Source organism: Oenanthe melanoleuca, chromosome 2, assembly GCF_029582105.1.
Source record: "Oenanthe melanoleuca isolate GR-GAL-2019-014 chromosome 2, OMel1.0, whole genome shotgun sequence".
Classification (NCBI taxonomy): domain Eukaryota; kingdom Metazoa; phylum Chordata; class Aves; order Passeriformes; family Muscicapidae; genus Oenanthe; species Oenanthe melanoleuca.
This window is the reverse complement of record NC_079335.1, coordinates 111,477,482-111,501,746: the sequence shown is the minus strand read 5'-3', so window position 1 is coordinate 111,501,746 and position 24,265 is coordinate 111,477,482. Positions and strand designations below refer to the sequence as shown.

The following is a 24,265-nucleotide window of genomic DNA, read 5'->3' as shown; positions in this document are numbered from 1 at the left end:
AAGAGGAGGGAGCCAATCTGGCAATGACTGTTTCTCTCAATCCCATAAGACAAAATTCCTTTTCAGACTGCAGCTTGGTGCATCACATTTGCAGAGGTTTCCCCACATTTACAGGCTGGTTGGCAGAGCAAAGAGGACAATCTTTTCCCCTGTGTGGTTGGCATCTTTGTGGGAGTACAGAGCAGTGCACCTGTCTGGGTTCAGTGCAGGATGCCTGTCTGCTTTTCTGCCTGCCTCTTTAACAGGGCAGGGTGCCTGTCCTGCCCAGGGGGTTTGGACTGCTGGGAGGCTGCAGCTGAGAGTGCCTCTTTTATGTACTGTGGCAAGCTCACAGTGACAGTATGTCTGCAAGGAAAACTGCTGTCCCACACAGTGACTTACCTTTGTTCCTTCTTGCTTTATTGCCACAGGATTCAGAAGGAATTGGCTGACATCACCTTAGATCCACCTCCCAACTGCAGGTTGGTGTCGATTCCTTACCTGAGGAGGGTGGGGGAAGGTGAGGGGCTGAAGTGTACTGGTGTGTTGTCACTGCCCTTGGATGCTCTGCATGGAGCAGAGGAATGGCTGTTTAGGTGGCCAACAGTACTTTTGTGAATGCTTGCATGACTTTAAATAGTTTCCAGGTGGAGGTACCTCCAGAGATTGTGTTTTGACCAGTTTTTTTGTTTGTTATGGGGGTTGTTTTGTTCTTTTCACAATTGCCTTTCTATATGTTATACTGTTTTGTATGTGTATGTTTCAGAAACTGGTCTATAAAGAAGAGTGTGAAAACTTTCTCCTTGTTTGTTTTTGGTTTTGGTTTATAAATCTAATGCTTGACTGCACTAATCTTATATAAATAAGAGTCCTGCCAAGGAAGCAGAGAATGCTCTGAGGTTTTTAGCTCAGAGTTCTGTTGTGAGCAGCAGCTGACAGTGGAAGAGAAGTGTGAATTTGTCACTCAGTGGGTGCCCCACTGGAACATACATCTTAGCTGATGAAACAGAAAGCAGGAATATTCTGTTGCCCTTTACAAAGCAGCTTGTTTTTAAATATGTTTTAGAAACTTGTATTGTTTTTTTAAAACAGCTAGCAGGTTGATTTGTTTCATTGCATGGTGTCCCTGAACCTCTTTGCATTTGCAGAGGAAGCAGTAGTAACATCTTTGGTCATACTTGCTCATTCAAGAGAAAAGAGGCTTTCGGTCTGGTCTGTGTTTTCTGTAGTTGCCAATGCATAGCTCTGCTCCCATCTTGCTGTAGCTGAGGTTTGATGTCTTTTTGATGTTGGTAATAGCAGAAATCAGAGAAAATTATGTTTATAAATAACTGTTTAAATTGGTCATTTTAGTATTGAGTTTCCACCCGCAAATGTATATGAATCTTTTTATTGAAGCTTTTTGCCGCTGTTAGTCTGTGGGGAGGCATTAGCACAAGAGTTAGCTTGACAGGTCCAGAGCCACCCTTTCAGTACCAGTCCCTAGGATCACAATTAATTAAAGGAGAGATTGAATGTGATGTGTGACATCTAATCTGATACTAAGAAGATTTTTGTGCTGTTTGGATGATAGCCAACAAGTTTTGAAATCTTTAGCTGTGACAATGTTGTTTGAGGGACAGTAGTGACTTACCTGAATATTACAAAATTTCCAGTTCTTGGGCTGGAGATGTCTGTCCCATGTGCATCCCAGCTCTGTGTCAGGATGAAGCCCACACACTTTTTTCTCCTCCTCCTACTTTAACCTGATTTTCATGGGAAAGAAACACAAAAACACATCTCAGGCACTATTACTTGCTCTCTAGATAGCTGAGTCTGGATGGTCAAGGTGCTGGGACTTCAGACTGAACTTTGTAAGTCTATCCAAAAGCTGTGATAGTATATGAGTACATTAGATTGCGTGTTTCTTCTGAAGGCTTGTGTAAATGATATTAGAAACCTAATTTGTCCTAGTTTCAATTGGATTCATTCACAGGTAAAGATGAGCTAGTAGACTACTTCTCAAAATACAGTACAGTTTTGGTTTTTCTTTTTTAATTACGTAGACCATTGAGGATAATGCGCTTCAAGGCCCACATAAAAAGTTTGTGTTATTTCAGCCTTTACAAATATTTCTAATGGTGAAAAATTAGTTTGTAGTACAGGTAGTGATGATTAATCTTCATCCATAGTTGAGTTACAAGTATTCTGCATTCCTTTTGACTTTCAGATGAGTGACAGTGAAGGCTGGCAACTCCTGCAAGTAATGCATGAAACTGGTGTAGTTTTAATATGTTGATAGGTAGTAAAACGTGAGTGGAGGGGTTTGCTCTGTGTGTGTGTGACCAAAGGAGTTTTGGTATTGCTCATCTTGGGGTGAAGTCATCCTACTTCTGTAAATACGGTGCTGAGAGCCAAGAAGAGCAGCTCTGCTTATGGCTAACAAGGCTCCAGTTGTGCTTCAAGCACTGGGAGTTTGCCCCTGTAGCTGGTTTGTAAAAAGGCAGGCAGGTGCTGATTGCCACAGTAGTGAGATTCAGCTATTGCAGTTATGGGGAAAATTCACCTCTTGTGAAAAAAAGAAATAGTCAGTTTATGACTGTGAGGAGATTAAGCAAATGAGAGACTCTGGTTGCTGCATGATGTTTAAGGTTGCCAAAAGTTTTTTTCTTGGGAAGCATGCTAACAGTGTCACTATTTTCCTTTATATTTTTTCCTGTGGTATGAACATTACTGACTGGCATGCTGTGAAGAAGGTATTAAGTACATAGTTTGAGAACTTAGTTTCAATTTCCTGCCTTTATCACTTTGCTTATTCTAACCTTTCCTCTGACCTCCTGCCCCTCATATCTCTGCTGCATTTGTGCCTCTAGAGACTTTTTTCTGGGGTCACTGGAGGAGAGGCAAATCTTCTCTCTTTAAGCATCTCTCTCTCTCTCCTGCAAGTTTAATCTTAGAACTGACATATTCAGGGCATTAGGTATGATGCCACATACTACCTGTTGTGCTGTCAGTTTTAGGGGTTGCCAAATCCTCAAGTCACTTTTGAAAATGTTTGACTGAAACATTATCCTGTGTTATGTTGGAAACATTATAATCTTTTTTCTTTTTCTGGACATCTGTTCTTACACCCCCCACCACCCTGTTCTGTGCCCGATGTTTGATATAAGTTCATGGTTGGCTGTGCTTTAGTTTTTGGTCTTGCTGTAAAATACTTTTCTTCTTTCAGTCTTATTGCAGTAATGGGAGTTCAAGATATGTAACACATCTCAGAGCAGCTCTGAGTATTGAAAGACAAAGGTTCAGGTTGTGAATGATTTTTAGTAAGAACTGTTTTACCACATTTTACAACGAGGTGTTTTTCTTATAAAATATGACATACAAGCTGAAATTACAAATTATGACAGCCATTTGACATTTCAAACAAAATAGCTTAAAAATAAATGTTTCATTTTTATTTTTGTAGCTTTCAGTGACTGTATTTTCATGTATTTAACCCACAGATCATCTGTTTAAAAACAAAAACCAAAAAATCCAAACTCCAAGCACTCTCAACGCCCTGTGCTTGAGCAGCTTTGTGGTTTTTACACATATGTGGGTAATATGAGGGGAAGTATATTCCAGAATTTCCTCTCTCCTCAGTGCTTTCCTTGCTTCTGTTTTTTTCCATAGCTTGCCTGCATCCCACAAAAGCTTACCTGGGCTTATGTCTCATTGGCTGGTTCATTTCTCCAAGTCCCTTTGCACTTGTGTCTCCTTCCTCAGGCTGTAGTTTTGATTTTCACAGGCTAGTGCAGTTACTTGTGCAGATGTGCAGAGATGTGCATGGAAACAGTCTCTGTTTGTCCTGTATTCAAAAAGTAAATTTTTGGACTTGAAAGCATTTTCTAAAAAGATACATTTAATATATGTTGCAAATTCCTGGGTTCCTGCTGGGAGCAGTGCTGTCTCATAAGTGTCCTAATGCAATGTATGTTTGGCAACTACTTCTGAATGGATTTTAGTCCTCTTCATTATTTTCAGTAGGCCAGTGCTCTGGAGGTCTTTAATTTCTGCAAGATGATTTGACTCCTGATACTAATACTGAGTTATGAAAGTTAAATATGACTTTCAAGTTCAAAGGGTGGTTAGTGGTTAATATGAATTGGAGAATGACTGTTTGGACCTAAAGTGTTTTTAATCTTTTAAGAGTGTATCTGGTGATCTCTTCTCCTGCTTTGTTTTATGTCAAACAGATTAATTCATGTTTTAAAGCTCAAAGAAGGTAACTAGGAGCTTCTTACCTTTGGTCTATGCTGGTGACAGAGGAGGTGTCATGCCTTTGCTTTGGGTTTGCAGATGTCAAAATATGGTTCCATCTTGCTGTGTAGGCAGTCCTGACTTTTGTTTGCTGGTAACACTTAAAGTGGTGTGCAAAAGCTTTCCTTCTACCTATGATGAAGTGTCCAAAGCTTTAAGAGAAGTTAATTAAAGCTTAAAGTACTCTTTATTCACTTTGTGTCCTTTATTCAACCTCTGTATCTAAGCATCTCCTGATGGTAGATCTGCTTATTGATGTGAGGTTATGGAACAAGTGCTTTTCCCCATTTTTAGGGGTGGGGAGTTATAGCACACAAAAAGCAAGTCACTTGTCCAAGGTCATGCAGGAAGTCTCTGGCAAAGTGGAGAAATGAATGTAAATCTCTTTTGTTTCAAGCTAACTTGCAGCTGAGCTGTTCTGCTGGAACTGTGTGCATTAGTTGCATTATGAGCAGGGCTTTGAATTTGTGCTTTATTGGGTGTCTGGTATTGACTGTATGTAAGCATGGCAATATAATGTTATTTTTCCCATCTGTGTAGAGGGACCAAAATGGATATTAATTAGAATTAATGTTTTTTACTCTGTCTTAGCCAAACTGAAACAAGTTTGTCTCCACATGGCTCATTTAAGTCCATATAGGCAAGACCAGCTGTTATTTAAACAAAAATAATTTTCAAGCTTTTGCTGAAGGAGGCATTTGCCTGCAGGGTTTACCATTACTTCAGAGTAAAATGCTATCACAAATTCATTATTTAAATAATAATAAAATACAGTTGTGTTTCTTGGCACCTTCATCCCAGTTTTTGTAAATTTGCAGAATAAGGACCAGATCTCCTTGAGAGTCTCGTGAAAGTTAGCTGTCAGCACTTAATAAATATGTGTCTCAGTAAAGATGGTGGGGAGAAGTGCTCTCCATTATAACATACAGAATATTAATAGTTTTCAAAACTTTGCAATGTGGAATTAAGATTTCTTGGCTTGAGAGAAGTCTGCATAAAATGTGTGGCTCAAAGGCAGTTTTGAATTCAACAGCTTCATATTATAATTAATATATTTCATCTGCATGCCATGCAAGTCTGGCATTTGTCTTGCTTACATTTGTTTTTTATGGTGCTTGTAATTTTTTGCAAATGTATTTTTTCAATACTTCCAACTCCGGCAATGCTTTAAGTGCTTTTGCTTTTAAATCTAGTGCATTATCTAAGGATGGATTGTCACTGTTAAGCTCTAATATCAGTGTTGTTTTTGTTATTTTCATGTGCGAAATAGCCCTTCCTGTACACAATCATATTCTATAGCATAAACTTTCCAGTCTTTCTAAGTAACAAGCTTAATTTCATTATGACTTTTTTCCTTAGTATGCACAGTCAAATTATTAGGTCAGGAATGGCACAAATGCCAGGTTTTGCTTCCTTGTAGAAATAAAAAATTATTATCACCTTTAAGGAAGGTGAAATTATCAGCTTACAAAAGTGGTTTTAGAACTCTTTTTTTTTTTCTTTTTTCCCCTCGTGCTTTGTTGAAAATGTGTTTTCTGTGAGAAATTTCCAGATGTATGATAGGAAGGACCTTCATAATTAGTGCTGTGTGTAGTTGAAAAATATCTTTTGTCATATAAACTACCAGTGGCTAAGCATTCCCTCTTTGCTTTGTTTGGCACATGATCCCTGGAGAAATAACTCTTGCTTTTGAAATGGTGTATTAACTAATTTAGAGATCCTCTGCAGCTGTGCATGGTCTAGCTTGCAAACCATAAAAATAATACATTTCTACACTGGCTGAATTTAAGTATGTGGAGGTAGCAACTCCTGCAGGCGAAGTCCTCTGCCCGATGTACTCAGACAAAGGCTGCACAGGAGCAGTCTCTTTCCTGAGGATTGATTAGTTAATATTACAGGAGTTAACTTTTCTGAAGCCACTTCTGCTTTTATTTTAACTGTCAGAAATGTTTTGATGGCTAGGCTTTTCAGATGCTGTGGCAGGAGCTGGCTGATGCTGTGGTAGATTTTGCTTGGCACGTCCTGGCTCGGTAATTCCCAAATGAACTGCATTCTGTGCTCTTGCATGCCAAACATGGAAACGATGAATCTTGAGAGCGGCTTTGAAATTGTATCATGGCTAAGAACAAAGAGGATTGAAATCCCTTCTGTGCACACTCCCGTGTATACCACTTAATTTTATTATTTGACTTTCAGTTTTGCTGCCCTTGGAGGGCACTGTGCAACTGTTTTTATGATGCTGCATATATGTTTTATCTGTCAGATTCTTGTATTTCCTCTTGGTTACACAGTCTTGTTTGGTTTTTCAGTTGTATTCGAGTGCTACTTGTCTAGATTTTTATATTGGATATGTGTATAGCAGCAGTTTATATGTCTTGTTTTAAGAAGCATTCACTGTATGTGTATGATACTTCATACACATAAATGGGAAACAATGTATGTGCACTGTTTATACTTTAGGGCTTGAATCTATCTTGCCTTTTAATATAAAGACAAAATTAACCATGGATAACTGGCTTGTCTAGGGGATCGAGGAGGATGGGTTTGTGTTTGAAGATTTCAACAAGAGCAGGTTGCCAGAGCCTTGTGGTTTCTGAAGAGTGGGTTGGTTTTGAGAGCCGGTGTCATTGTGTCTGGCAGATGTTCACTTTGGTCCTGCTGTTGGAGGGGGCTGTGCTGGGGATGAAATGGAGCTCACCTGCACCAGTTCCTCAGTGGATTAAGGTTATCAGTTAGTTTGTGCATAGTGAAACTTCTGCAGCCTCTGCCTGCACTCTTCTGTAATTGTACATGACAGACCAGCCTTCCATGCAGCACCTTTTCAGAAGCATTTAATGTTCTGAAAAAAGGGATACCATTTTATGTGAATGGGTTAAGAGGTTACTGCACACCTGTGCACACACATACCACGCTCAAAGTTAAGGGCTATGCTTTCTCCACAAAACAAAGTGCTTCCAACTAACTTAAATTAATGATGCAATTTAGTCATTATAAGTAAAATCTTGCCAATCTGTAACATTTATTTGAATGAAATAAATTTATACTTATTTTTCCCTCTGAGGCTTAACAGTGGAGGTCTAAAAACTCACTTCATTATATTACAAAACCAAGGAGAGAACATGTATTGTCAAGTACTATAAATAAACTACAACTGTCAAAATAAGCACAGCGCACTCAGGAATTCAGAGGGGTTTTCTTGTTTCTCTTGCCAATTTGCAAATTTCAGCAACATGCAATTAAAATTCCAAGGCATTTGGGGAAAGTGTAATGGTTGCAACCATGCATTTAATACATATTTTCTGTGTGTAAGGGGCTAATTGACATTACAAGGAGGTGTTGCAGAGCTGTATGCTTAACTTCAATATCCAATTTGCAGTGTTCTTTATAAACCTGAACTCTGGGAGAAGGAAGCTGGGGGAGAAAAGGAGAGTGGGCTTGCAGACTGTAGCTTGGGGCAGATGTGGTATTTGAATCTCCCCCTCCCTCTCTTCCATAATTTCACAGCTGAAAATATGGGTCAGGTAAGATGAAATTGAGCTGTTTTGAGAACTGGGTCCAGGCCAAGTTTTGGCAGTTAATTTGTTTAAGAGAAAATACAAAGTAATTGGATTAAAGACACTGTACAATTAATGATGTAGAGTCCTGTTAGATTTCTTTGTTTCTGTGTTTTTGTGAATCAGTGCAGAATTTAGGTCTGAATTTTTCCAGGAGCTTCAACTTTAGAGTCAAAAGTGAGTGTGGACTTAATCAGATAAGTATGTTATTAGATAAGTTTTGTACTTGGTATCAGTATAAATGACTGTTTAAAAAGATTGCTCATCTCTCCCTCTGGAGCTGCTGGACTTGCTGGAAACAGAGAATTTTGATCTGGTACTGAGAATTCTGAAGCAAAATGAGGAGGAGCTTTCTGGAGCAGGTGGACTTCTAATATTTAATGCTTTTTCTGCTGTGGGTATCTGTGCCATATGTTTTGGCCAGTGTGCTAATCCCAGTGTCTCACTAGGAGAAATCAGGAGAGGGGTCCTGGTGTGTTTTCTTTTGATGCCTAGGATCATACAGCAGTTGCACGCAGGAGTTAAGACTCCCAGACATTAAAAATTAATTCTAAAATCAAAAGTATCTTTTCACAATAGGTGAATTGATTAAAAAAAAAAAAAAAAAAAACAACAAAAAACAACCTACTTCTGATATGGTCTAAGAACACGGTCAGATTTACTGGAGACAGTGTTCTACAAGGAAAACTGCCAAGGTAACTGCCTCAAAGGTTTTAGATGCAGTTTGAATATCTTCACTGACATTTTAAGGTGCTAATTTAGGTTATGACTGTTACAGATTGTCAAATGTTTGCAGTTTTTAAGTGGGCAACTTCTAGAAAGTTTCAGTGTGTACACTCTGAGCAAGTGTAACTGGTCTGGGAAGTGGCCTATAAATGGTGGAGAAAGTGCAAATTTTATTTATTTTTTTTTTATTTTTCATTAATGCAGTGTTTAGCTGCTGCAGGTGGCTTTGAAAGATTGCTAAACAGTTGTACAGTTGTAATAATACTGTTTTAAAGTAATTAGATCAATATACTGTAGTGTACCACAAAAGGTCATTTTATCAGAAATTTCTGATCAATCAGATTGTTGTAATACTGTATTTGCACAGTATTTTCTGTATGTCTTAGTAACCTTTTTAAAGGAAGTAAATTAGGTGATACATACAAGCCTTTATAATTAGTGTCCTCCTTGTCTTCCTTATAAGTTATTTATTCACAAGAATTGTCTAGGTTTTTTGGTAGGGTAATTCTTAATTTGAGATTCTCATCATATTTGGTAGTGCTTTGAGTTCTGGTAAGAGTATTTATGCCTCCTTACACTTGGGTGACTGTGGGAGAGAGAAAAAACTGAAGGCTTTAAATATCTATGCTAAGTCTCAAAATATCATGAATCTCACTGAGTTCTCCATTGCATTAAAGTTGTGGTGATGCTTTCCTTCCTACTTTAAATTGAATTTCAACAGCACCCTTGTAACCTAGGAAATCAGGCAGAAAGATGTACAGTAGTGACAAGAGTGACCTAGGAGATCTGAGTTTTGAATGTAACCAGTGCCAGGCCTTCAGCTGCCCTGCTGCTTCTTTCAGCTGCATCCCAGGGTTGAAATCTCTAGTGGAATCTTAATGTTTTCTTTAGAATAGCATCTTTCCAATTTTTCCATCCCCTCATTCCTCTTGTGAGGTTAATCAGATTGCAGGTTTTGGTAAGACTGGGAGATGAATGAGTTGCAGATGAGGAACAGAAAAGGACATAAAACCATTCAAGGCAGCAAAATTGTGCAAGGTATTAATGGAGACTATAAGGGACAGAAGAGAGGTGGCCCATCAGGATGACTGAGGTGATTTTGCACTGGCTGTTGGAACAGTTGCAGCAATGTTGGAAGTAGAGATAAGACTGGTGCTTTTTCTGCTCCAGCAATTTGGCTCTGCTTTCTGCTCCTTGCACTGTGAGGAACAGAAGGCATAGGGCATCCTCCCCTTTATGGATGGGGAGGACCATCCATGGGCCACCCTCTTCCTGGACATGAGTAGATTTTTGAAACAGTAAACCATACAAGCTGCAACAATAGTTTTTCTGTGGTGATTGTTTTACACCCCCACTTGGGAGATGAAATATTAATGTAGTAATAAAGTGAATGCACTTATATGATCTCATAGTGGGAATAGCATACTATACCTTGAAGAGTATATGTAACAGGTGCCCCACTGTATCTTTACAGACCTCCTGGAACTGCTGCTTGGGGGGAAAAAAAACCAACAAACTGTTAGTGGGGAAAAAAAAAACAACTGGGAAGTAATAGCAAGCAAAGAAGCAGAGGGAGTGAAAGGTAGGCAGAGAAATGGAGGAAGAAGACAAAAAACGGAGAGAGAAACAAGTGACTCAGTCAATCCCAACCCAACAGACTAGTATTAAAGACAGAAAGTTGCAAATTAATTTTGTTGAAGTCCCTGTGAATCTGAATCTCCCAAATGAGCATACCTTGTTTTTGTAGCAACTGGAAGAGAAGTGGCCAAAGCTGTTATTCAGTAAATTCCATAATACTGGAAATACATTCACTGAACCTGTTAAAAGATCATTTTAGAACAGATAAGGTCCTTCTATCCAGTAGGCAGTGAGGGTTTGGAAACTCTTCTGCAGGAGCTTGTGGAGGCAGATAGTATCAAAGGTGGGTTGAACAATTTCATGAGCAGCAGGTCCATAAGCAGATACAAAGAGAAAAGTCGGGCATGTATTGTTTAGCACTCCTAATCCAGTGGGTGTGGATTCTGAGGGAGTACAAAGGGAATGGACTACAGAGAGTGTCCACCATCACCTATTCTGAGGAGTGGGCTCTTACCACTGCCTGCAGTAGGGTGCTGAGTTAAATGACCCCAAATGGTCTTTTTAGGTTCTATGTGGAATACCCACAGAATGACCTTCTTCCCCCACCCCATTGTCCCTCATTCCACTCCACTAACTTCAGACTCTTTTCTATTTTCTTGTTCCAATTGACATGGCTTTTAGCCACAGAAAATGCTCAACTTCTGCCCTTCTTGCCTCTCTTCATTTTATGCTTTGCCATTTAAAGCAAGCTCTTGTTTCCTGTCACTTAGCCATTTCTCCTTGCTTTTGTGAAGGATTAACCTTCATGCACTTGTGTTGCTGAATTTAGACTGTAAACTTTTCAGAGTAAAGCACTTCTTTAATTTTTGTCAGTGTTGGCAAAGTGACATGTAAATTTCCATCTATGTTTAAATGTTCTTTAATAATAAAGTAGGTTTAGTCTTTGGGCTTGTAGGTGTCACCCTATTCTCCCTTCTCCAAAAACATTCTGCTTATGTTGCAAAATTGCCTTTTTTTTTTTTTTTCCTTATCTGATAGATGTAAATAAGTGAGTTGTTTTATTCAGCAGCTGTTGTATTATCTTGAATATGTGATTTGGTTATTTTCCAGTTTTATGCACACCAAGGTTATCACAGCTGTTACTTTGTGATACTACTACTTTGTAAAAGGATAGTGTATTTTGAGATGTATTAGTGTTGGGGATTTTTTCTTCCGGGACAGTGGCAGAGAAATAATGAAGCTGTCCAACAGCTAATCTCTTTCTTTGGTGTCTTTGTGCTCCTGATTCACCTTCCACCTCAATATCTAGGAGGACTGTAACTATTTGTTAAGAAAATATGAGTTAAAATGCATAGCTCTTACATGTGTTGAGACATTCCAGTTTCCAAGTACTTAGTATTCAGTGTGTGTACTCTTAATGACTAAAAATGTTATGTTACATATGAGGTTTTGTAATGTATCAGGTATGTGCTGTACATTGTTTTCCCCACAAAAACCACAAATTTTCTAACCCCATAGACTGTGTGACTGTGCAGTCACTACTTTCTGCATTGCATTTCAAGGATTTTGCCTGATATTTCATAGAAGAGTCTTATTTATGAGGAGATGTAAAGTCCAGACAAATCATTTAGCATTGGGATTGTCCCAGTGCACATTTCACTGCATGCTGAGCAGTGCAGAACTAGCCATTTAGGATGTATTTATTAACTAGTACTGGATTTTGTCAGGAAAGTCTGAAAAGTAGGGACTGGATAGCTAGCAGAGGCTTGTGTGGTAACACCTTGCAGTGAGGATACAAGGTGGCAGGGTCCAGCCATAAGTGGTAGCAGCAGAGTGGAGGGCTGTGGGTAAGTGGGGATGCGCTGTGACCTCTTTGATGGCTGGCTGAACAGCTGGGGGAGATTTGTTAGTGATTCACAGCTGGACTTAAAGAGAGGTAGGGGTGGAGTGCTGATTTAGCTTTGGATCTAGAAAGGAGAGCTGTATTTTACCTACTGAAGTCTGTTCTGTTTGCAACAGTCTTCACTGATTCAGATCAAATGAGGAAAGAAAGGATGGAACTAGAGTTGATGGCTGAACTATGACATACTAGGAAAGAGTGAAAATATAGGGTGGGATTAGATGTAACTCTTAAAATCAGGGAACAAGAGAGAAAAATTGTATATTGCCAGATCCCTTTCCACTAGTAAATCTTACAGTGTCTTGCAGAGACTCTGAGCAATCTCTATACTTCCAGGTTTTCCTTTCCTTCATCATAATCCAATGTGTTCCAAGTCACCAGTGTGGTGTAAGTTCTGGAAGAAAGAGCTAGAGTGCCTGTTCTGGCCCATGGAGCTGGGCCTCTTTCTGCAAGCCATCTCAGCCTTGTGAAGAACAGTGCTAGTGTCTCCTGCCTCCTTACCCTTCTGAGCTGAGCATGTTCAGGTCCCTTCTCTTTCCTGATGGCTGCACTGATCCTTCAGCAGTAAGCCATTGCATCTGTCAAAGTCTGCAGCCCATGTCTGCAGAGAACTGAAGAGGCAAAGTTGTGTTGTTGACAGAAATAAAATTTATATTAGGAATTAAAAAATAAGCAGATGTAACCATTCTTGTTTTATTAATTTACTTGCAAATGAAGTGATCAGCTAAACTACTGAATGTGTATATAGATTTTCATTTTAAATTGGCGAAGTATCTGGTCATGAATCAGAGTAGGCTGATGAAAGAGAGGAAAGTGTTTTTAAAGTACTTAAAATGGGCACATGGCATAATCCTGTGTTGCAAGGTAATAAAGAAATTGAAATTTGTCATCTTTCTTTATGTAGTACTCTTTGGTCATTGGAAAAGTATTTTATTAGCTTGAAAGGTTTCTAGTCAAGAGGATACATCTAAACTTCACTTGGGAGTTATGAGGACATTTGACTGTGTGGAAGGTGAGCCTGTATGAGCATTATGCAGCAGACAGCTGTATGCCAGCCAAATGGAAGATTCTTTGGTCTTCAGTATTTTTACTAATCCTCCTCCCATGTACACATTGAATGTCACATCTAGAAAGTCATTTAGTTGCTGTTTTAGCAAATGATTTCTTTTCAGAGGAAGCATCTCATTTTTTTTTAGATATTAAAATAATGGAGCTATAATGTTTGCTTAGATTTGCTTTCCTGAAAGATAATGTGTCATATCCTAAAGACACACTAGGTCCAGTGTTAAATTTCAGTCCTTGCTAGAGATAGTGAATGAACTGTGTCTAGAAATAAGTGGGTTTGCATCTCTCTGCTTATATTACTAGAGTTCAAGGTCACTAAAACAGTTCTGTAGAGTTTAATGTGCAATATGTATTATTTACCTTTTTTTTTCTTTAAAGTGCCGAACTGTTTACTGAACTATGTGAGCACTTCGCTATTTTACATATGGGCAATGATTTTCTCAACTGGTTGTGCACAGAGTGTAAGCATTTTTTTGTCTTTATTTTTTATTTATTAATTATGCTGAGACAACTGGATGGAAGAAAGCATTCTTGCCTTTGGCATCTGAAAGAAAGATCTCTATTTTTGTTTAGTGTGCTAAACAGGGTTATTTTCTAGTAAGGGTTATATAATATGACTATGAAGTCATCTTCTTTTCCACTGGGTCATATATATGATCTCTGGTCAGTACAGAGAAACACACTTTTCACCTTTCTGTCTCTTTGGACCCATTACTTGTTGGACATAATGGTCTTTCTAAAATTGCTTAATTGTTCCAAAGAGATCATTTGTGTTTACTCCATTATTGGCATTTGATGCTGCTTCGCTGCACACTGCCAAAAGTCCATGGTATATTGCATTTTTATTGTTATGTAAAGCAGCAGTAAAACAAACTGTGGTTGTGTAAGTGTATTTGAAATCTTTGCTATTGGCTACTTTATTTTTTCCCTTTATGTCTCTAACTTTTACATTTATAGTTTTGCCACCACAGGGAGCTAATGAAAAGCATACATATAGACTGTTAAAAAAAAAAAAAAAAGGTAATGCTATGCACAGATTCACATTGCTGCCTTACTCATATCTATTATACTGTTTCTCAGTATAAGAAAAGATAGGAAGGACAGGCAGTGCTGAGGTATTTTTTGGTGGGAGGATTTGGCTTGTTTTTTTTATCTTTTCTTTGCATTGCTTTGGCTGTTAAAGTCCTCTGATTTAGAAGACTTCAGGAGTTGTAGACCTAGTGGCCATACAGCAGACAAAGGAAGAAGATAAATGTATGTGCAGTAAGACATTGATCTGGTTGAAAGGAGGCCTGTTTAACTCCTTTTCTTCAATGCTTGCATGCCTGTGGGTGGTCAGGCCCATGTGCATCCTTAGCACACTCTCAGAGTTATGAAAGTTGATTTCTCTTGTGTGCTCAGGTTTCTCTTTAGAAGTAGCACTGAAGAAAACAAGGGCTTAAATTATCCTCTGTTTTTGATTCTTTGTGTATTTCTTTAAATATGTAGTAGAACACTGTCTCCTAGGAGTAAAATTATGACATGGATACATTTAAGGGTCTGACTTTCCACAAAAGTTGTTTCCAGTAAGAGTACTCATTGAGATGATGAGTCTCTTGATCATTCTTTGCTCTAGTGGGAAAAGTGTGTGAAACCAGCACAACAGCCACTGGGCAACCTCTCTCACCATTTCTCATCCATGCTGGTCACAGCTGCTAAGACGTTTTTAATAGGTAGACTTTTTCGTAGTTTAAGCTGTTTTTCTGCTTTAATTGGAGCTTGCACAGCTTAGATCTTGCTTTCCAGTCTTTTCAGAAATACACCTGAACTCAGTTGACACTGAACCAGAGCTGCCTTCCCTCTGTAACCTGGGCTGGGGAGATGTACCTACTTGGTGGGGGTCTGTTCTACATGGATTAAAGGAACAGAAACTATAAAGATTAAAAGATGCTCAGGAGGGGGAACATGTACTTGGATTTTGCCAGCAGTTAAAAGTAAATCCCTTACAGTAAGGAAGACTCTAAATGGTGCCTCTCAATATGTGTTTTGCAGTAGTTGCATTGTTCAAGAAGACTGAACCACTACCAGACTTCTTTGAAATGATGAACAACTTTGAAATGATGAAGTAGATTTTAGCTTGATTTTTATTTTGCCAACCATTTCATTTTGCAAATTATGAGGTAGTTCATAGTAATTTGCACATTTTAAGACTGTTAGATGCTATCTAGGACAACAGCTCTAGGGGAACAGTGTTGAATCAGATCTGCTTTTTGTCAGCAGTGTGTTTAAAGCATGTATGTGTGTGCAAACACATACTTTGCATTCGCTTGCCACAGTGCAGTTGAAGTTTTGAGAAAGTAAAGAGTTTTTTTTCTTTATTTTTCCCTTCCTAAATGCTCAGAAGTAGCTGTGTGGAAAAGAATTCTTGTTAGATCAAGTGTCCTTTTCTTCAGCATTTAATTTGACTTGTAGAAATTGACAGTATGTGTTTTCATAAACTGCAAACATTGCATCACCCAGGAGAAGAAGCACACGTAGGAAAGTCTCAGGGGTATGCAAAACAGACTCCAAGGATAATACTGACTTGCCAGTTAATACCAATGGTATAAAATGTAAAGTCGAATTTCAGGACTGAGAGGGGATCAATGCTGCCATAGTGTATATTCTAGTAATTATTTTGTAGCAAAAATGACTGTACAATTCTAGATCCACTGTAAAGGCATACCCTATAGGAGTGTGTGTGTTCACATGTCACTGAACACAGTGAGTACAGCTATGGGGGTGTATAGGTTTTGTGTACTCCAGTTTTATACAAGACATAGTGTCTGTATGATCAGAGCTAGATATAACAGGACTATTATAACACAAGTTTGTTAAAAGATGTATGATGCTTTTAGAAAATTCAATCTGAATGTTGTCACATTTAATCAGGACACCTCATTTTCTATATCACTCACCTGGGTTTCCTTTTTGTATCTGATCCTGTCAACAAGTCAGAACTAATTGTGCTCCCATGCCCTTGGCTCATCATAGCAGATTAGTGGCTTTCTTCCAGTCTTTGACTTGGAAAAATGAACTTCCTAACTGTATAAAAACACTTTATTTATTTATTATCTGTTTCACTGTTGAAAATACACCTTTTAAAAAAAATCTGATCCGAATCTGATATATATTGTCAACAAGAGTTTCTCTGCTCCAGAAATTTGTTTTCAAGTCCTGAAAACTGGGCAATATAGGTGAGGCCTTTTCATGTGTATCAAATGTATGCTAATGAATTTAGTGTAGAGATCAACGATCCCATCATCCTGCAGAATGAAGCATTGAAGTGTGTATTTTTCTTCAATTTAAGTATTGCTTCCATTAAAATAAATGAGGAAAATTGGAATTGGGTATAGTAGGATGCAGTGCAGGCTGGTAGTGGATCTAAGGGTAGGCAACCTTTGTATTTAGGGATCAATCCTGTAGCTGAAGTAACATAAAAGCTCTGTCATTCTCTGAATTGTCCTTTCCTGTCCTGCAATAACTAAATCAAGCAAGGTTTCCACTGAAATTGTGACACCAATGTCATCAGTCTGCAATTTGGTGAGTTCCCTCTGAAATCTATTTCCACTTGCTTTTACAAATTTAATTCCTCTACATGGACATCCTTATTTAATAAAGTGTTTTGATTGAAGTAATTCTTTTGTTTGATGAAGCTCACACCCAGATAATGGTAGTTACACGCAAATACAGATGTACACCCTTCCTGCAAGTGTCCAGAAATGTCATTGCAAAACGATGGCATTGATCCCTTTTTAAGCTGTTCATCCATGACCCTGATAATGGTACCTGAGAACTTGCTTACTCTCACAAGGGAAGCTGCAACTGTTGACTGTAATTACTTCTACAGTGAGATTTAAAATAGCGTGCTGAGTATGTGTGATACCAGAGGTTTGGGTGACATTACATATAAAGTTCTAGTTTTTTGCCTTTTTAATTGTCCCTCTCCCTCACTGGCATCTTCATCCATATACACTGTATTTAATTTGGTTAGTTTGTGGTTCCTTGGGGTGGTTTGTTTGGTTTGGGTTTTTTCCAAATATAGGCATACCAGCATTAAATAGGGGAGCATTTTTATGCTTTTCGTATTTGTTTTCTCATTTTCTGTCATAAATCTTATGCCTTAAATTCATAAGTTTGAATTTCTTTACCTCCTTGCTCATTTTTCTCTGATTCTTCTAGTAGATAGGTAAGTTCATTCTTGAAGAACAGACTTTTACTCTGTCTGGAAGAACACAATCAGGATGAAATACTTCAGTCATTTAACTGCTAACTTCATGCCGCACTGAATTCTAGTGTAAGAGAAAATAAATTAGAAACATCTGTTTTCTTTTTCTCATAATAGAAGAACCAAGAGAGATGTTCTATTGAAATCAAAGATGGCAATAGAAGAGCAATAAAAGGAAGGTATTATATGTGTATTTCACACATATAATTAATCTCTGGAACTTACTGTCATAGGAAATTATTGAGGCCAAGAACATAACAGAATTTGAAATAGAATTGGGTTGACATGTGGCTACCATCAATGTTCAAAGTCAGTGTTATTAATTAGGGTGATTTGAGAGCAATATTAAACTCATGCTCCTCGGTTTAAGCAAGGTAATCTTGAGATGTTGTACCAGAACTGCATGGTGGAGGGATTTTTTTGGGGCTGGGGGGAAATTGTTTCTTCCAATTAAACATGCCTATAGACTAACATCCACTTTAATTCTGAGCATTACATTGAAATCTTTGTCCAATTCCAGCTTGCACAGAGTGTTTAATCCCTCCTTCCACATAGATGTGCACTCCTGTCTTATATCTCTTTGGGGCCAGAAATCCTCCTCCCATACTGACTTTGTCCTTTTTCATGCTCTTTTTCCACATCCCTTTCCATATCAGGTCATCCCAGAAATTACTTTTATGCATCATGTCTGATCAGGTTGCAAGGGAATGGCTGCAGAAATGACCTACAAAGTGAGCAATAGAATCCAAAGACTTATAAATGATTAATACCTACACAGAGCAGAAGCCACAGTGTTGATTAAACTTGAGTGTGCTGTGATGAGTGAAATCACTATATTTCTGTAAAGGAAGTGATGATGGTAGCAAGCTCTTTACCATGGCTTGCTTTTTAATAAGTGGCACTTCAGGTTACAGAATTAATTCCACAGAGTGGAAAAATATCAGGAGTGAAGAAAGAAATATGTTAAAAGGCTAGACTATTATAGTTGACATTTATGCCTGCAAATCTCAGCAGGACTTTAAACTACACGGTTCCTACATGTTGGAGCTAGAGAGGAGAAATATCTGGATATGCTAAAGATTTTTTTTTTTTTTTTAAAAAAACTCCAAAAAAACCCAAACCCAAAACCACATAACAGAAAAACCCAACACAAACCCACATCTGTAGATTCAGAGAGAAAAGAAAAAGGTGGTTGAGCAAAAACTAATAGAAACAAAAATTAGAAATAACTAGGCTTTAGTTAAAATATTCCTGGCCTCCAAATTCTCATATTGGGAGTGTAGGAAAAGTAATTTGAATTAATAGTGTGGTTTTAAACAAAAGAACCTTAAAATGTCTCCTGTAGAGGAGTTCAGCGGTATGCAAAGCTCTGTGCTTTCCTTTTAAGGTTCTGCTCTTCTGTTATTATCTATAAACTAATGTGAGTTTAATGACAAAAGCAAAGCTTATTTTATATTTTGATGATGCTCAGCAGCAGCATTGGTTGATAACAAACTTTTAGACTTTTCCATAGAAAAATAGAGTATTTTGTCTTCTCATGGGATGCAAATGGAACAAGGATGCTTTCGAAAGTGTTCTTTGCTGGCGGTGGGAATTAGGAATGCCATAATTACTGACTGGGCTAAGTGTAATGAAGCAACCCCCCAATCCAAGTGCTCTTCAGTGATCTGGCTTTTGCAGTTGCTGCTGGCTTTGTTGGGAGGGTTTTGCTGAATTCCCAAGAGATTTCTGTGCCCTGCATTGCATATGAATTAGTTCTGTTGAGCTTGATGGAATTTTTGTCATTGACTTTAGCTAGCCCAGACTGATACAGAAGTACTTGCTTTTAGAAAGAGACTTGACAAATCTATGCTTACAGGATAGATCTTTAACAATGAGTGGTTTGCCACAAACTTTGAAGTAGGGAAAGAAACTTGCTCTTTACTGGCCTTGTGCTCACTAGGGACATTATCACCCATGGTGATAAGTTTTCTCATCTTGAAAAAAGGATTGTGTGAATGAGAAAAAGGCTTAATTCAAATACATACTAAGTAATAGCTCATCTATCAGCTTCTGTGGAATGCTATCTGCTTTATCTAAAAGAGTGTATTGGAGAAGTAACTGGATTTTGGAGAGAGATGGAATTTGTTAAAAAAGGAACTAGAGGACTTCTCATTGTGAAGGCACAATGATTGTTTCCTTAAAAAACAAACAATAAACCAAACCAACAAACGTAGCATTTACAGTATCACAGAATATGCTGAGTTGGATGGGACCCACAAGGATCATCAAGTCCAACTCCTGGGCCTGTGGAGCACCATGCCCAAGGATCACACCGTGTGCCCAACAGTATTTCCAAACACTTCTTGAACTCTATCAGGCTTGGTGCTGTGACCCCTTCCCTGGGCAACCGGAGCCTTTTCCTTATTTTTTTAACCTCCAGAGAAAATAGAGAGGAAGGTTTATTCCCTCTTCTAAGACAAGAACAAAGGCATGTGGAATGAGATTAAAAGATAGTGAAATTTAATTTGTTCACTTTTTACAGAACGAAATGGGGCACAGGGGTTCCATGCTGTATTGCATTACTGAAAGCAGGAATTAAGCAAGCCTCAAAAAGTCTCAGGCTTCTATGGAGGGCAAAATCAGACAGAATTACTGCAGCTTATTAATAATACTGATTTCAGAAGGAAAATGTGAATGCCTGATCTTGATGCTCAAGCAGTTACCACTGAGGGTGTTGCTATGCTAGATGAAAACAGAAGACTTGGCAGAAACCTTCTGATGCCCATCTCTGACCCATTTGACCCTGGAAGCCAGGGAGATATGAGGTGTTAAACTAAGTAGACTTCAGATCAGATCCAGCCTGGTGGATCTGTATTTCTTCTGATAAGCTAATAGATAAAATTTGCACTTGACCTGTGATCAAAATCTTTTAAGTAATACTATCTCTAGTGTGAACTGAACTTTATTTCAACATTGTTTTATAGGAGAAAAAATGTGTTTTAGAAAACAATCTTTGTAAGTCATGTTGTTAAAAGTTTTGTGCTGTATGAAACACACTCTCATATATGTATGTATATAACAAAACCACAATTAAGTGTGATTTCTAAAAGTATTTTCTATTATGTTTTTATCAAATTAGTATGTCTCTCAGAGAATTGAGTCTTAAAGCACAAAACAAGGACTCACTTTGGTGTTTTACTCCAATACTTAAGGTTGTCTTTACCTGATGAGATTTCAAATTTCTAGTAACATTAACTCATGGCTTGAAAGTTGCATGAGTTTTGTGTATATTTATATAGAGTGAATTAAAAAAAAGTATTGGTTAGTTTGCTGATCTTTAATGACATGGTCATTTGGATGACTTTTTTGTGAGTGATGTGTTCTACTGTTCTGACATGTACAAACTCAGCAGAAGAGAGTTATTTTCAGCTATTTTACCTTAACTGGAAAAAAAGTTGGCTCATCATAACCTGTAACTACATTTGATTAAAAACCCAATATAATTAAAAAAAAAAAAAAGTTAAGTCACTTTTAATGATGAGAATGTCAGCTGCCTTTAGAAATTGTCTGTTCTCACTAATTTGTTAAGAAGGCTGTTTGTGCGTACTCTGAGAGTTTTGTTTACTGGCCTTTCTGAACTGAGGTCTTGACATAGAAGTAAATGAAGAAATACCTGCTTATTATTTTATCTTGAAAGTTCAGGTGGGGTTGTCTAGACTGGATAAGAAATTTTCCAACATAGTGTAAATAGTGTAACTGTATTTATGTTGTAAACATATTGCTGTTTGAACACCTTTATTTCACTACAAGAAATACTTTAAATACTTTTTAGAAAGAAAAATCAAAGTGAATGAATCTGATGTGACTGGAAACAAATCACTTTTGTTTGTGCTTACAGAGATTTTCCCTACCTTCATACCTGAAAACCCTGCGATTTGCAGCTAGTGGGAGATTTATTTCTCTTATGTTGTAATGTATGTAAAATTGCATCAAGCATGGGTATTAAGGCTGGCAATTCTTCCAGGTTCTTTCACAGTGGTATTCTTTCCATTCCACTGTGTGCTATTTTGCTGTTCTCGTATTTGTGCCTAATTAGAAGCAATGTGTTCAGTTTGTGTTCAAAAACTTAATAGTGTAATATTAGGTGCAAACTACTCATCTATCTCTATGTCAGTTTTGCAGCTTCCTCGGCATTTATGGAAATGGTTACAGCATAACAAAAGCAAGGCTCAGCTCTCAAAACATACGCCTAATCTTGTCACTCTTGCTTCAAAGTATAACTTGTAACAATGCTGAGGTTAAAAGGTTAGAAAATGTGTGCTGTTCTCCGTCTCTAAGACGCTTGGATGTTTCTGTGAGGTGTGCTCTCCTCCTCCTGCCTCTACAATAATAAACCTCCAGCTAGAACTACTACCAATTAAAATTTTATCACCATCCATTGAAGAAATGTGTATTTTAGACCTCTTTTTTTTGTAAATTTCTTGGATTGCACCAGAAATTTGTGAGCAAAATGCCTTTCTTTTTTATTGACTAGAAAAGCCTCTATGGAAGTGTGAATCTAGAATGATTTTTTTTTTTTTTTTTTTTCCTCATGGCACTGAAAAGTTTAAATTTAGTTTAAGCTAAGAATGTCAGTGATCAGCTGAAGAAGCAAGTTTCTAAGCCATGTGGGACCAGGAGTGATGTTGAGGAGAATGCCTGAATTTTTTGTGCTCCTTAGCAATTCCCTGTTCCCTGCCTGCTGTGGTCCTCCATCAGCAGAACTTGACTGCCACACATGGGAGTTGTCTTTCAGCTTATTAAATTGTTGCTAAATCATCTCTCTTTTGTGGAAATTAGGGAGGAGAAGGCACCAAGTGTTGGCTTGTGTGAATGTAACATGTTTTTCATAAGAGGTGTAGGTGATATCATGCTCTAAGTTGAAACTGTTACTGCCTGTCACTTCATTGCTTCATTGTCATTAATGTTTCCTTACATTCAGGACATTTGAACATTTCCAAATAAAAGGATCATGAAGTAAAGGTATTGGGAAGTTTGAAATTAATCTATGAGGTCTTTGCATTGCATCGGGAAGTTGCTTAATATCAATTGCCAAATAAGGTTCTGGAGAAAAGAAAAAGATAATTTGTGAAGGACTGTACGTGTTCTTCAAGTTAAGGCATGCAAGTTTGCCATAAAACTGCATATATTATTTAAGAGCACTGCTTAGTCCTCTTGTGGCTTCTAATGTGGATTAAATTTAAACAAAAAAATTTAATAAAAGTATGGAAAGTCACCGTTTAGTCTATCATTATGCATGTGAATCTGCTGTAGAAAAATAAAAGTTCTATTTTTCTTATTAGATCTCTTGCTAGATTTTTTGGGTTTTGTTAAGGTTTTCCCCTCTTATCAGCTATTTGAAATATTTCTATCTGCTACAGTAAATGTTGGCTAGCTATTGTGACTGGCTCATGTTATTAATGGGAACAGCTTGCAGCGGTATATAAACCATTTTTAGTGGCTGCTATGTCGTTGACTGGCAGCTGTGCTGTATTACAGTGTAGGTAATACTGGTTTACTTAAAGCAAACTCTCATCTTAGATTTCTGTTTCTAGTCTGTGCATGCCAGAGTTTCAAAACTCAAAGGCAGTGTTTTCAAATTACTTTACTTTTCTGCCAGGTAATTTTGATAGTTTAGAACTGTGAAAATCAGGAAGGAGTTCCTCTGGGTAGTACAGCATAATTGAGAATATTTTGTTGATGTTGTTGTTTTGAGAAGAATAACCAAATTTTGAGCTGTTATTGGCTATTTTGTGTAGTTTTGCTGTTAGGACCCACAATGAAATAGATTCATCCAAATGCAATGACCTTGATTTATTTAGTGAGTGGCAAGGAAAAGAGGTTTAATGTAAGTAATGGAGAAGGGGAAGACATTGAGATTAGACTTTTTTTTTCTATCTTTTGTGAATCTTTAAGATATGTCCTTCAAGACATACTGTATTTTGTTCAGCAACATAATGTTATCAGTATCAGCATTGGCATGCTGATGAGAAGCAGTATAAAGATGTGAAGCCAAGATAATGGGATGGCCTGTTTCTATGGCTAAGTGATGTTGACTCTACCTGTTGTACATCTAATGGGAAGGAGACTCTCTTTGTTGGTTGCCTGATGGATTGTTCTAATTTGTCCCATGTTTTTAGGGTGAGTTGGTTGGTAGGTAGGTAGGTGATGGGACAGGTAAATCAGTTTAGGAGTGTGTGGTACAGGAACAGGTTTTTTCCCTTAGGTTATCTTCTCTTGAAAACTTAAAAGTTGCCTATAAACTAGTAATCTTAAAATACTACTTCACCTGTTCTGAGTACAGAATTCCTGCCATTCAGTGCAAGAGAGATGGTAGTGTGTCTCTAGTCTGGAAATGCATTGACTCCTCTCTGTCTAGTAGCCCTTTTTCTCCTCATGGAAGTAAGACAGTTAGCTCAAGGAGGCAGTAGAGTGAAGTCTCAGGAACCTTGTCCTTATTAGTTTGAGGATGCTCTGGAGTCTTGTTTGCTTTCAATTTTCATCACAGCAGAGGCATCTTGCCAAGCATTACACATCATCTTTAACTTTCTGGGGCTGTTTTTTTTCAAGCTGGTTTGTAGCTGCTGTTGCCCTTTCAGTTGAACTTAGGGTATGCATTTCTTGATCTACAGAATTACAATGAAATCAATAGAGCAAATGTATGATAAAGTCCAACATAAACACTCCACTATGTTAGCTTGGTGCTGGATAGGTATGCTTATTAAATGGGTGGGATCTTCTATTTTTTTTTTTCCTTAACAGGGTAAGCAACCTGTGAAGAGGCAGAAGCATCCAGACATGTGGGTTCAAATTTATTACTTTTACAATTGGTGTACTATTGGGCTCCTAAATATTTATGATGTACTGAGGGGTTTTATCTGCTTAGTGAGATCACCTTCTGTATTCTCACAGTGATGA

General features: G+C 37.9%; 1 protein-coding gene across 4 annotated transcripts in view; it reads left to right on the top strand.

Annotated features, from left to right (window-relative positions):
* LOC130249080 (ubiquitin-conjugating enzyme E2 E1) overlaps positions 1–24,265 on the top strand; it is a 45,173-nt gene that overhangs the window by 4,037 nt on the left and 16,871 nt on the right. For all 4 annotated transcript variants that reach the window (XM_056483454.1, XM_056483453.1, XM_056483456.1 and 1 more), the window contains exon 3: positions 411–461. In XM_056483454.1, coding sequence (XP_056339429.1) covers positions 411–461 — 51 coding nt within the window. The remainder of the gene's footprint in view (positions 1–410; positions 462–24,265) is intronic.